This window comes from Barbus barbus (assembly GCF_936440315.1).
Source record: "Barbus barbus genome assembly, chromosome: 26".
In the NCBI taxonomy this organism is placed as follows: domain Eukaryota; kingdom Metazoa; phylum Chordata; class Actinopteri; order Cypriniformes; family Cyprinidae; genus Barbus; species Barbus barbus.
The window spans coordinates 647382-662561 of record NC_136754.1 but is presented as its reverse complement, the minus strand read 5'-3'; the positions used below and the strand labels follow the sequence as shown (position 1 = coordinate 662561).

The 15180-nt window shown below is 33.1% G+C and overlaps 1 protein-coding gene across 2 annotated transcripts in view; it reads right to left on the bottom strand.

Annotated features, from left to right (window-relative positions):
* The window catches only part of tcf3a (transcription factor 3a), a 46457-nt gene that overhangs the window by 19302 nt on the left and 11975 nt on the right, over positions 1-15180 (bottom strand). For both annotated transcript variants that reach the window (XM_079379117.1, XM_079379118.1), the window contains exons 4-10: positions 11439-11509; positions 10315-10375; positions 9140-9171; positions 8952-9060; positions 7317-7375; positions 2702-2798; positions 1274-1374 (exon numbers count right to left, since the gene is read on the bottom strand). In XM_079379117.1, the coding sequence (XP_079235243.1) occupies positions 1274-1374; positions 2702-2798; positions 7317-7375; positions 8952-9060; positions 9140-9171; positions 10315-10375; positions 11439-11509 (530 nt within the window). The remainder of the gene's footprint in view (positions 1-1273; positions 1375-2701; positions 2799-7316; positions 7376-8951; positions 9061-9139; positions 9172-10314; positions 10376-11438; positions 11510-15180) is intronic.

Genomic DNA, 15180 nt, shown 5'->3' with positions numbered 1-15180 from the left:
TACTGTAAATTTAGCCATACATACATATACACATTCATATACACACACACATACAGTCATGTGAAAATGTTAGGACACCCTATTGAATTCCATAGTTTTCTGTATCAGGAGATAATAAAAAATTATCTGGTCCTTGGAAAGTGTTTACATTTGGAATTAAAGCCTCGGATGAACAATATCACATGACATATCACACCGTGTCATTATTTGATTAAAGGGGTCCTATTATGCTCTTTTACAAAGTATTGATTTTGTTTTGGGGGTGTACTAGAACATGCTCTCATGCTCGGTGGTTCGAGAATCGCACTATTTTTCACAAATTTACATTATTACAATACCTTTCTCTCCAGCCTGACACAAACGACTATCAGTTTTGGGTTTGATGAAGGCTACAAAACAAGCCCAAAATCATCAGCCCTCCACCAGCATGTGTGACTTTTAGTTTGAGGTGTTTGTGCTGATATGCTCTTTAGGTTTTCACCAAACGTGCCACTGTGCATTATGGCCAAACATCTCCACTTTGGTCTCATCTGTTCAAAGGACATTGTTCTAGAAGTCTTACGGTTTGGTTTGTTCAGATGCAACTTTGCAAACCTAAACTGTGCTGCCGTGCTTTTTTATAGAAGAGGCTTTTTTTTTTCTCTGGCAAGCCTTCCAAACATGCCATACTTGTCCCATATTTTTCTAACCATACTGTCATGAATTTTATAATTTAACAAGTTAACTGAGGCCTGTGGAGCCTGCGATGAAGTTCTTGGTTGTCCGCCATTTCTCTGAGCATTACACGGCCTGATGTTGGGGTGAAATTCCTAGGATGTCCACTCCTGGGAGGATTGGTGTCTGTTTTGAGTGTCTTCCACTTGTGAATTAACTTCCTCACTGTTGAATGATGGACTTCAGATTGTTTGGAAATGGCTGTATTACTCTTGCCAGATTGTAGGCAGCAACAATTGCTTCTCTAAGATCATTGCTGACGTCTTACCTTGGCATTGTGTTAACACACACCTGAAGGCTCCAGACCAGCAAACTGCCAAAACATCTGCTTTTATAGAGATGCTCACTCTTGCTGATGATCAGTTACTCAAAGGCCTGACTGCAATATACCCTCTTAATTCATATGTTAACAGTAAGGGTGTCCTAACTTAGAACCTAGAAAAGAACCAGTTTTTTTTTTTTTTTATTATGTCCTGATAAGAAAAAAACATGAAATTCAATAGGGTGTCACATGATTGTATTTATACCACACACACACACACACAAGCGCTGGGCTCACCTGTGTGCTCATGGAGGGGAACGGGGCCGGGTGACCGATGTGAGGAGAGTTACTCATGACAGGAGAATAACCAGACGGTCCCCAATGATCCGGAAGCCCATCTGAGAAACCAAAACAACACAAAAAAAAACTCATCAAAACATGTAATCCAAAGAAATCGGTCGTAAGATTTACTGTAAAATTACTGCTACATTACTCCGCTTATTACACGGCCACTTATCATGAAATAATCAAATAAATAGACATGAAATACTGAGTTTAAACTATTTTATATAAGAGCACAGTGATACGAAAGATATAAAACTAGAATATTTTATCACATTGCACAACTATTTGACCACAAAATGAATGTTTTTTTTATAATTACAGCTTTTTTAATAAATAATGATTGAGTTTTTTTTCTCTCTTGAATATTGGTATGTTTTGTACAACGAGGAAAGCTCTAGCCACTCCCATTGATTAACCATCTGTATTGCTTACTAATGATTTAAGAACACTTGTTTGAACAATTGATTTGTGTCCTGAAGAAGACTATGAAGCCTGCACTTTTAATGATTTAGCCCAGCTAATTAAAGGCTTTTTATTTTTACTACACGAGTGCCTTGAGTATTTCATCCTCTCGGTTTGACATTTACCTCCAAATATCCAAAGAGCACCGGTGATTACGTGAAGTGACCAATGCAGCATTCTTAGCTCCAGCTGTTTTGCACAGCTTTTTTATATTGGATATATATCTAAATATTTATGTATTTGCTCTAACATGAATCGAAACACACAATATGTACCAAATATGCTTGATTGCAAAGTCTATTTTAAATGTCTACTTCTAAAATAGGGTGAATGTAGGGTTAAAAATTAATAAATTAAAAAATCCATTAAATTAAAAGAAAATTTGAAAATATGAACTTTTTACACAAAATATGTGTTGCAATGCAGTTTAAAAAAAAGGCAGAAAAATACTTTTAAATGCAAAATGTCACAATTATTTTAGGTGATGCAATGTGCAATTTATAATATATTTTACTAATATCACCAACAAATTACTGCAAAAGAATACATGAGATAAAACTTGTTTATATATAATAAGTTATTATATTTTATATCTAATTTAATATTTAAGTTTTTGCTCTAATATGAATTGAAAGATGCAATCTGGACCAAATATGCTTGATTGCAAAGTCCATTCTGAATGTCTACTGCTAACATAGGGTGAAAATATGGTAAAAAAAAAAAAAAAAAAAAGATTTCCACTAACTTAATACAAGAAACATAATAAATATGAAATGTTTACGCAAAATACATGGTGCAATACAAATAAAAAAGGCAGAAAACACTCTAAAAATATTTTAGGTGATGCAATGGCAAGTTTACAATATTACTAATATAACCAACAAATCAGAAACCAGCCATCATTATCTGTGCACATACCTGGCCAGAAAGAGCCTGGATAAAGGTTTCCAGCTTTGGATCCGGGGTATCCGTTGCCATCCGGGTTATAGTCCTCACCGGTAGAACCGGGATAAACCTGCCAGACAGAAGAAACCAAAGCTGGGATTCAGGTCATGGGAATGTGATGCAGAGCCCACCAACGTCATCTGATCGTCCAGAAGACGCGGTTCTGCTTTAGCCGCAGTATGTGTGCATGTGTAATAAATTAGGAAACATTCATCAGAAAACGAACCCTGACTCAAGGGAAAGTCCAAAATAACCCACCGAAAACCACAACATATAGCAGACAAGAGGAACCGCAAGCAGTCCCCAAAATAACTTTGACATTTCAATGGCGAGTTTCCATCAATTTTGCCATTTACACATTTTAATATATGCTAATACTATATACTTAATTTATAATAAAAAAAAAAACAAATAATACATATTTATATATTTAAATATTTTCCAGTCAAGAAGCTGTACTTCACAATTTTATAAAATAAATCTATGATATTTACAGCTACCGTTTTATTAAAATATTAATTTCTATATAGCTAGAGTCACCTGTGTTGTTTAGTCACCATTTCTGTTGTCATATATACAAAATACATGTAGCAAAAAATTTTTTTTAATAAAATGGTAAAAACGTAACCATTTCTTTTTTTTTTTGAAAAATGTATGTATATGTATACACAAACACACACATATATAATTGTTTATTTAATATACTTTTTAATAAAATAGCAACTTAAATGTTACAATTTTATTTAAGATATGTATTTTTATTTTATTTAGTCATTTTAGTAAATAAAATGGAAACTTGTTAGAATTTTTAAACATGTTAGTTCATTTTATTATTATTTTTTATTTATTAAATAAAATTTCATTTTATTTAAATATTATTGTTTACTTAAATGTATACTATATATATATATATATATGTGTATATGTATATGTGTGTGTGTATATATATATATATATATATATATATATATATATATATATATATATATATATATATATATATATATACACACACACATATACATATACACATATATATATATATATATATATATATATATATATATATATATATATATATATATATATATATATATATATATATATATATACACATATACACATATATATACATATACATACATACATATATATATATACACACACACATATACATATACACATATATATATATATATATATATATATATATATATATATATATATATACACATATATATATATATATATATATATATATATAAAAAATACACACCATTTTAAAATGTTGAATTGTTGCACAATTACATTACCAACTAGCATTTTGTTGCATTCTCCATCAACCTTTTTTTTTTTTTTTTTTTATAATAATGTGTTTGATGTGAAGCACATTTGATTAAACAGGGTTTTCTTAATATGACTAGTTGTTCAGGCGATCCACCATTGAGATTTTTTCTGAACATCTTTAGTTTTCACACAAAGGCAAGACGTGAAAACACAGTATACTTTGCTATTCGCTAAAACAAAAGAAACAACAATGCACGCCTGTCTAGCCGTGAAAGGGTGTTAATATAAATGAACATGCGACCAAATTACAAGCCAATTAAACACAACAAAGGGGTCAAAAACAAGCGATGCACCAGCGATCTGATGTCAATGATGGAGAAATTAAAAGAAAAGAACCACATAAAATGTTCGTAAATAAACAAAATGAAATAGAAGACGAGAGAACGAAGGAGATGCATGAACACAAGAAAGAAATAAAGAGAGAAACGGAGAGAGAGAGAGATGCATTCCCAATTACAGAGCCATCTGCCCATTCCTGGAGAGCAGCCAACACCACAGACAGCTGGAGACACGTGGAGAGAATGAGCAGGAAAAAATGAAGGGAAAGAGAAATAGATGAGGACAGGGAGAGTAAAAATAGAGGCACTATTACAGAGCCATAGAGACAATAAGAGCAATGTTAAGAACAGAGAACTGCTGTACAGTTTAAACAGGTAAACACTGACCCATCTCATATAACCTCATGAGTTTAATCAAAGACGTTTGCATCAAATTCTATTCACTAAAGTGTTTTTATATACATAGCATGCATATTAAATGCAAGAGTCTACGTTAATGCTTCAAATAACTTGTGATTTTTTTTTTTTTTTTTAAATATGGGTGAAATAATGTTTCATCGTCATTCAGCGTAACATGTGCAAAAATTAAACAACATACTTATGTGACCATACTAAATTTAATTATATTTTAAATTAAAACATTTTGCAGGCAAATGAGTAAAACCTAGTGGTTTGAAGGATAGTGGCAAAGAATGATATTAACACATTTATGATTTAACATCATATATGCACAAATGGCTATATTCACGGCAAAATAAACTATTATTACGATTACAATATTTTAATATATTGGTTACAATAGTTTAACAAAAACAATCAAAATTTACCTATATACTTACAATAACAATAATGAAAATAGTAATAATTATGTAGAATTTCTCAATTTAATGCATGAATTTTTTTTTTTTTTTAAATGTCCATTAATATATTCTGCCTGACAAGATTTTTTGGATTATGATCTATTGTTAAAGTGAATGACATTTTAGTTGGTGTCATCTGTAAATCACGGTAAAAATGTAAGACATTATTTTTTGCTCCGAAAAATAAAATAAAATAGAAACTTAAAGCTGTATTAAGTTAAGGACTTTTGTTTTGATGCTTGAACCTTGAAAATGCTTGTGTGTGTTATGTATGTATTATAAGCATAATTTGGGTATTTGAGATGATCATCTGTGTCCAACTGACTGATTAAAGCGATAGTTCTCTCATCATTTATTCATCATCACGTCGTACCAAACCCAAATTACTTTTTTTCTTCCATGGAACATAAACGAAGATATTCTGCATAATTTCCAAGTTTCTCTTGGCTCAACACACGCAAACTATTAGTCTGTGAAAACATAAATGTCTTGACAGCTTCTGGTCACCGGGATGATTTTAGTGTAATGAACAGAGCAGACCAGAAGCTACGTTTCCACAGAAAGAAAACATAGGGAGTGGAACAACATACGGGTGAACACCAGGGTTATTACAGCTAACGTAAATCCATAAAAAAATATTTTAGTTACTTAAAATAAAATAGACGTTAACTGAAATAAAATAAAATATTAAATAATGTCAAATAAAATATATTAGCTTGATGCACTAAAATACCTAGAACTTAAGTAATAAATTTCACACACACACACATTATATGAAATCGCATCCAAAATAAACATTGTATACTAAAAACAACTACTAATTACTAAAATTACTAAATATGCAACTAAAACGATTTTAAATATTAAGTAAACTATAATATCTCAATGATACTAAAATAAGTACATGACAATTTTGCTTTAAAATGTCTACATTTCAGTGCGGTTTTCAAATATTTCATGAATAAATGAAGTAATATTGTGTCAAACATTCACATAATATCTATTGTGTGCGCATCTCATATACTGTATTTTACAGAAAATAACTTGCACCGGGTTAAAAAACAAACAAATCCCCAGATAAGTCACATTTTATAATAACAAAAATTAAAAATACCAGCAAATAAAATGGCATTATAAACACTATAAACATGTATTTTACTCTCTCTCAACAAATACTTTAAATAAATCATTATTAAGAACTGGATGAAAAACAAATATAGAAAAACTAATTATGGTGCTATTTATAATAATAATAATAATATACCAGTATGTGGATCAAATCAAAAGGTGTGCATTTTGTGCATGTTTTACGTACTTGATATTAACTGCATTATAGAATTCACTTCAGAAATAAGTCGCAGCAGGTTTAAGATAAGTGTGACATTGTAATGATAAAATGTGACTTATCTGTGTTTTTTCCTCAATGCAGTTTTGACCCAGCAATATTTATGAATATTTGGACAATATTTACTCACTCAAATTATTCGAAAACAACAAACACACACTGTGAAATTCAGACATTTAAAGCTAAACCGCTATGTACTAACCATGTACTTTCTCTGTATATTTACATTATATTTAAAATCATATTGCATTGATCAAAAACAGTGGGAATGTGGTCTATGAAGACTCAAGTATTATAAACTCACTTTATGGTTACTGGAAGTGGTTTGAGTTGGTTCTCATAAAGAGTAATGCAATGCTCTGCATTGAAATGAGGAGGAATGAATGGGTTCGAATTCAGCAGCCTTGCTTCAAACAGGAAAAGACACAGGAAGTAGAACATGCACCATTGCTTACGGCAACCCTCCAAGGCCTCGTGGGTATTAGTAGATGAGCACTTTGTCCATGCAGAGATTTGCAAGGGAGGGTGTTTTGACTGCATGTGAGCATGAATGCATGGCTGCATACACAGCAAACGCACCCATAAAAAGCAAAGAGGATATATGCACACTATAGGCAGTTCACAGTATGCATGTAGTATGTGACATGAGCCCTACAGGAAGCAAGTTTGTGTGTGTGTGTGTGTGTTTTGGGTCAGACTGACGGCACGTGACATGATAATCTGGGCTCAGACACTAATGAGGGCACGTCAACACTCACCGAAGACACAGATGACGGCAGGCCAGAAGGAACCTTCCGGATCTTCTTGGGCAGTGGATCTGAAACGAGAGCATTATTAGCGAGCCACAAAGCTGCTTTACACTTAAGGTGATCGGTCAACGTGATTGACGTGCTGATGCAAACGAAGACACCTTTTCAAAAACCACTCATTTTCATGAGCGACTCCGTATCGTCACTGCATGAGCCCACAAAACCAATATGCATGAGGGGAAATGGCACAAAATAAACCCTTGAGACGATACAACACACGATGCTGATCACTAGAGCTGCACGCTGCATTGAGATATAATCGATATTGCGATAAGGCTTAGTGCACAGCCTGCCATTTAATAATTAAATATATGTGCTAGTGAGAGAAACGTGGCATTTAGACGATTTAGCTCATTATACATTCATTTTCTCTGAACCAAATCATTCGAAACAGCGCATAATATTAACAACATGTTGAAATAAAAGCTCAATCGTATACCATTAGAAAATAAATTAAGATTTAAATATTAGTGTTGTAATTTTATTTAGAATTTTTCTATTTTACAGTACAAATTTTAACATTTAAAATATACACTCGTTAAACAAAATGTAACATGTAAAAAATATAATTTACATAAAATTTTTTTTTATATATAACTATATATATATAGTTTTTATGTCTTTAATGTCATTGTTATGAAAAACGTTATTTACATAATATATCTGTGTGTACCGTGTATATTTATTATTACATAGTATTTACATGTATATATTGTATTATATATATATATTTAAAATAAACAATTTTTCTTAAATATATAGATGCATGTGTGTGTATTTACATATACATAATAAATATACACAGTACACAAACTTGTTTTACTTCAGCAACATTTTTCATTTTAATTTAGTTTAAGTACCTAAACAGATGCTTCAAAAATTAGTGAAAACAGACAACAATTATTAAAATATTAAAATAATAAAAAAAAAAAAGTACTTATATAGTTAAACTTATTTTAGCAATATTTTTAATTTTCGTTTAAAGTACTAAAAAAACCCTAAAATTAAACTAATAAATAAAACAAAACTAAAAACACAAAAGCAAACAAAAATGACAAACACAACAGAAAAAAATAACTAAAATTAAATGGAAAACAGAAAATAGAAAAATAGAAATCAATTCAAAACAGAATTTTCATACTGAATTGGTAAAAAAAAAAAAATTCCCAAAGTCGATCAGTCCTAAAATTATTTCACTATCAAAAGTCTTTATTTCTGCCTTTTTAAAAATGCATTTTTTATTTCTATGCAGATGCATTTAAGGACAAAATTCACTCATTCCAGAATAATTTAATCAATACACAAATAGCTATTCAACTCATCCAGTGAAAAATATCCTGTATTTTTTTATACCTCAATATATAAAAAAAAACCCGTTTTAAAAAAAAAACAGAAGCCTGTACATCATTGCACTTCACATCAATGGATGTCTCTTCCTTTCTAAGTAGGCTGTTCTTGGCCCACTTAATTTTATACAATTATACAGTTTGGTGGTCATTATACAAATATTGCTACCAATCTGACAAATCACAAGCAGGTATATCAGTCAAGCCCAAAGCCCTGAGGTAGACAAGCTCATCTCACCTATGCTGGAGTCGGCGACCCTCCGGCGGTGAGGACTGTAGAACTGAGAAGGGACTTTCATTCCCGGAGGAGACAGGCCATCGTTAATATCAGCGGGCAAGAGCTGCGGCTAAACACAAAACAACAGAGTTAAGAGAAAGACAGACTGAAACCTAAAACTGCCCAACTACTTAACAACAGTTCATTACCTGAGTAACGGGGTATCCTCTTTCAGATTTCCCTGCAAAAGACACAAGAAACTCTTATATTCAGCCAAACTGTTTGAGTATTACACTAGGATTACCAACGACTAGGCCTGCAGGGAATCTGAAGTGAATTTCTGTTGTTGTTTACATTTTTGTGCTGCTGAGAAATCTGGAAATGCACTGAACGTCAACATGAACTTTTGCATTTACAACCTGTTTAACTTCTGTGACGTGGCAAAACATGAATTTTGATGAGAAAAGGCAATAATAGATTTTATTAGATCTGGAATTGATTGAATAAAGTTAGTCTAGTTTGCCTTTAAATACAGTAAGAGAGCAATAAAACAACTAGGTGCCAGTAAACTAACATTACAACAAATTAATGCAATACATATACACTAATATCCATAAATTCATGAATAAACAAACAACACACATCAGGGATATTACAATTAAATAAAACTAAAACCATAAAAAAAAGTGTTACAAAATATATAAAAATGTATTTCAGCTAGGTGGCATTCTCATACTTGGTTTATTTTACTAATATAATTAAAACCAAAATTATTTGAGATACTTGTTAATATGTTTTTGTTTAATATATACATATAGCTATATATTTATATAGCAGTGTAACTGAGGCACTAGTAAACTATCCCTACATGAAATATGAATGAGCGTGGGTTGGAGGGGGAGTGTGGTTTGTGATTTATTCATTGACTGATAAAGATGGGCTGAGGGTTGCTGGACTCCATCTGTCTGCGTGTGACCTCCACTGGCTGAGGTGCAGCGTTTATGGCTTTAAGACTGGGCACAAACAACAAATCGCCCCATTATAAATGCCTAAGTGGTAATTAGTTCAAAAGCAACCCCCACCCGGCTGTAAAGCCCAGAACGGGCCGGTTAGGCACGTGGATTAACCCCCCTCCAAATCCCAGCGTGACCTAAACCTGCTCAGGACAGCAGGCAATGCACGGGTTTGTGTGCTCATGTGTGGTTAAACTTCAGACGCTGATCTGCAGCGGAAATCAGGTCAGATCTGATGTATAGTGTATCACTAACAAACAACAAAGAAACCACACCTCATCCATGAAAATATGATCTATGATGATAAAAACCCACCTCCTAATAGCCTACATTTTGCTGTTAAATGAACTCCAAGTTCTGCATTAACTTACCGTCAATATCTAAACTGTACATGCTGTCGTGTTCAGGGTAGTGAGGACCGTCTCCATACAGCTAACACACAAAACACACAATAATACATTATACATTCATGATCAGCAGCACTGAGAACGCACATTTTAAGCAATTACATCATGAAATATCAACATTACAGAAACTTAACATTCTTACATAACTTAAATTCCTCGTCAGTCCACTCACATTTACTGGATGTAAAATTATTTTAATTCAATTTATAATAGAATTTTATGTACATAAAAAAATAAATAAATAATAAATATTATAAAATATAAACAAATTAAAAAGGATATGTTTTTATTATTTATATATTTAAATTTTATTGTAAATTATATTTAAATGTAAAAAATGTTTAAAATATACTTAATATAATTTTTATATATCAAGTAGGTTATAAATAAATAAATATAAAATATTTAAAAATATATATAGTATATTAAAACTTAAAATTCTATATTTTTTAAATGCGTTTAATGTTATATATAAATATATTGTGTACATACACAGTATTTTTTTTTTTTCTCCTGCAAAAATTTCTTTTTCCATATCAATGAAAAAGACTCATGCAGCAGGGGAAAAAAAACCTGTTTAATATTAAAGTTGAAAGAGAAATGGTCATGAAAATTGTTGGCACCTTGACTAAAATTACAGCCTGCGTGATATAGCAAAATAGGTCACGGAGAGAATAGGATGCATCATTCACACACGTGATGCGTCTAACATTCATGAAGTCTGACAGGTGAGAGATCAGCGCTAAACAGGGCAGGTAAACATGAGCATCCCTAACAATGGCTGGCTAATCTCAGCCACTGACCGACTGGCCTACAAACATGTGTCTGCTGACCTACCCATCTACAGATACATGCAGCTCTGCTTTAAAAAAAACAAGTGTCACAACACGAGACATCCTGAAGTGGACTAGATATCAGGTTTGTTTCCTTTAGGGATTAAGGTCTGATGAGAAAAGCAAAGCAAAGCATCACCAGACAGCAGAGGTACTCTGTCCTCACTCACAGGCCCAGCATCACTAATTTCTGCATTTCATCAGAGTCTGCGCACGATCATGACAGAGTAAATGCACATGTGTGTGTTTTCGTACCCGTGTGCTGAATGCGGGACCGTTTGCTTCACCTGAAGCCCAAGAGCCGGAGCCACTTCTTTCATCTAAACCTGAAAAATAAACAAACATTATCAATACTTAGAACTACATATGCACTGATATAGAAATGTTGGCTGATAATCAATAATTATGAATTTTATATTATGAATGTATACTGTTTTATCTACACTAATGATCAGAAACAGGAATTTTAATGTTTGAGTCTCTTCTGCTCCCCAAGGCTGCATTTTCTATGTGAATATATTGTAAATGTCATTTATTTCTGTGATGCGCAGCTGTATTTTCAGCATCATTACTCCAGTCTTCAGTGTCACATGATCTTCAGAAATCAGTCTAATATACTGATTTACTGCTCAATAAACATTTCTGATTATTATCAATGTTGAAAATGCATCTACTTGATCTACAAGTATAGCATATACAACAAACAACATCAAAGCACTGAAAAAAAAAAATATATTTTTGAAAACATACCACAGAAAATGAAATGTTTGTGCAAAACTAAAAATTGACTCATCAGTGGTTTGCATGCATGACTTACTAATAAGTCTAAACAAAGCCCTGTACACTTAGGCTGATTTTAGGTTGACGAGACGAGCTTCTTAAGCCTCTTTCACACGAGGTTGATCAGACACAACAGATTTCATGTGTTAAATCGTTCTCATATTCTGTGTGTATCAGCATCATCAGGTCAGGTAATGACCCGACTCGATGGTCGAAACTGCGTTTTGTTTTGCGTCTCCGTATCTGCCATCTTTACCAGCTGATGTGTGATTTGACAAGTCAAGCAAACCTCAAAGGTTTCAAAACCACAAATGTAAGCAACCAAAAGCACAAAGGCTGGAAAAATGCAGAACGGAATTTTTTTTTAAAGATCGACGGTGCAGAAATTTCCCGAAAACCGTCTCCCCCTTAACGCTCTGGAGAGAAGCAGCTTAATTGTGTGCTGATTTGCATAATTGTGCATATTAATGAGGTCTCAGCTTATGAATATTCATAATTTTTGTTTTGTTGTCTAATTAAAAAGGGGGAAGGGGGGCGATCATGACAGCGCCGGCGATGGAGCGGAACAGAAGTACAGCGGTCGAGTGAATTACGACTCGAGAGCCATTGGCATGACAAACGCGAACCACGGACGGGGGCTGGGGGGGGCTGCAGGCTTGTGTCAGCAAATTCAATAAAACGTCAAGGGAGGACACAGCAGCGTGGACTGCCGAGTGCATGCTCCACCGAGGGAGCAGAACCAGCAAAACAGGAAGAATTATTCAAGCACTGCCGAGACGAGCTGCTCACTGCACACAATGAGGACGGAAATTCATTACGAACGGCGTTTTTAACAATGACTGGACTTCCTGTGGCCGGCTAGAGATCGCAGCCGTTCGAAGATTCAGCTGCAAAACCTAGTGAGACTGAGACGCCATCCACAGAATGAGCTTGTGAAAAAAATTTAATCAAAAATACATTCATATATAGCATTCAAAATGAAACGGTTATAAAAACAATCTTTATAAATAGTGCAAAATACTCAGCAAATAAAGTTAATCATAAATCAGTATGAAAGTATATTTGAACAGAATCAAAATACAAAAATAATAATTTAAATATCAATATTAGCTTATAATCCAAAAGTACCGAATATAAGACACCCCTGATAATAAGACGACGCCCCTTTTTCCAGATGTACCTCTTGGAAAAAAATTTTCTTCTTAAATTAAGCATTTCTGCATTTATTTCAAAACTAAAATTAAAATAGGAAAGTATGGTAAATACTGGTAAAATGTACCAACAATCACATTTAAAAACAGACTTGATATACCATAAAAATAACACGTAGCCCATTTGAATTATATAACATTTAGTCTAGTAGAAGTGAAATCTTATTGTAGTTTATCAAATCTGGGTACGGTCTTACGTTTTAAAATCACTTACAGAGGAAGTTTGGTCCCATCAGGCTAACATGACAGTCATGACCGTCTTTTCTTTTCGCGATCTTTATAACACACATTACATTACGTATTTCATGGCACACTCGTTTTAGGCGTATTTGGCGCCACCTACTGTTGTGGGTGTATTATTGACATCGACCCTGAATATAAGACGACCGCGTTTTTTCAGATATATTTCCAAGAAGAAAAATATCATCTTATATTCGGGTCAATACAGTAACTGATATACTACAAAATAAATAAATTCAATTATGTGCATTATTACATTTTTAGACTTACATTACACTCCACTTGTTTTGGAAATAGGCTCATTTTACGACTCCCCTAGAGTTAAACAGTTGAGTTTTACCGTTTTTGAATCCATTCAGCCGATCTCCGGGTCTGGCGGTAGCACTTTTAGCTTAGCTTAGCATAAATCATTGAATCGGATTAGACCATTAACATCACTCTTAAAAATGACCAAAGAGTTTTGATAATTTTCCTATTTAAAGCTTGACTCTTCTGTAGTTACATCGTGTACTAAGACAGACGGAAAATTAAAAGTTGCGATTTTCTTGACATATACGGTTAGGAACTATACTCTCATTCCGGCGTAATAATCAAGGAACTTTGCTGCCGTACCATGAGTGCAGCAGGTGCAGTGATATTACACAACGCCTCTCACAAATGTCTCCATGGCTGCTCCCTGTGCAAGCAGTGCTGCGTAATATCATTTACCTGTGCCCTTCAGCAGAAATATACAGAAATTGAAGTTATCAAACACGAAATTCTAAATTAAAAATAGATGAATCCTTAAAGTTATAAAAGTTCTTCATTTCCTCTTTTTTTCTTTGATGAACAGACATCACAGCAGCTGGTTATTAGGTTATTTGGCTGCCATTTCTTTACGAGCTGCCGCTGCTGAACGTGATGCGGATCTGTATTTTCTCTCAACTCGCTTTACCTTTCCTGACCCACTTCAGGTCTTAAAGTCTTTATTAGTGAGCTGACGAGTTGAATCAGGTGTTAGATGAGGGAGACAGTCCAGGCTGCTCCTGGACAGTTAGAAAACCATTTCAGAGACATCTTAAATGTGACTCATATACAATATATTACATGCATGCACAGTTTTAAGGCAGCTTTAATCGCCTTTTTGTTAACTCCATGCCTTAACTGAATACAACATTGCATGCACGTAATTTATTTTGCGCTTTGATATGAATTGATACAGGGTACAGCGCGCGCCGGCGCCTTTGTGCGTGCGATTGAAGAACACAGCACCGTTTCCTGGCTCATTTGACTCGCGTCTGACGCTGAAGTTGGAGCACGTGTCTGAAACATCTCTAGTTTGATGTGGTCTTAAAGACATTCTGCAACTGAATAAATGCACTTCTTGTCAAAAGAAGGAGCGACAGAAACAGTTGTGAGTGGGGTGGCCAACCCTAGCTCCGCCCCTCTGTTAATAGCATTAAATATTTTTAACGCGTTAAACTGAAAAAAAAAAAATTGCCTGTGTTAAAGCGCTAATTTTGACACCACAAAAAAAAAATTATATATATATATATATATATATATATATATATATATATATATATATATATATATATATATATATATATATATATATATATATATATATATATATATATATATATATATATATATATATATATACACACACACAATAAAAAAAAAAAAAAGTGCATTATTAAATTATTAGATTAACCTTAAGTGAACGCTTGATTTCGGTTAAAGTAACCAAAATATAAAAATATGCAGTTTAACATCAATATTGG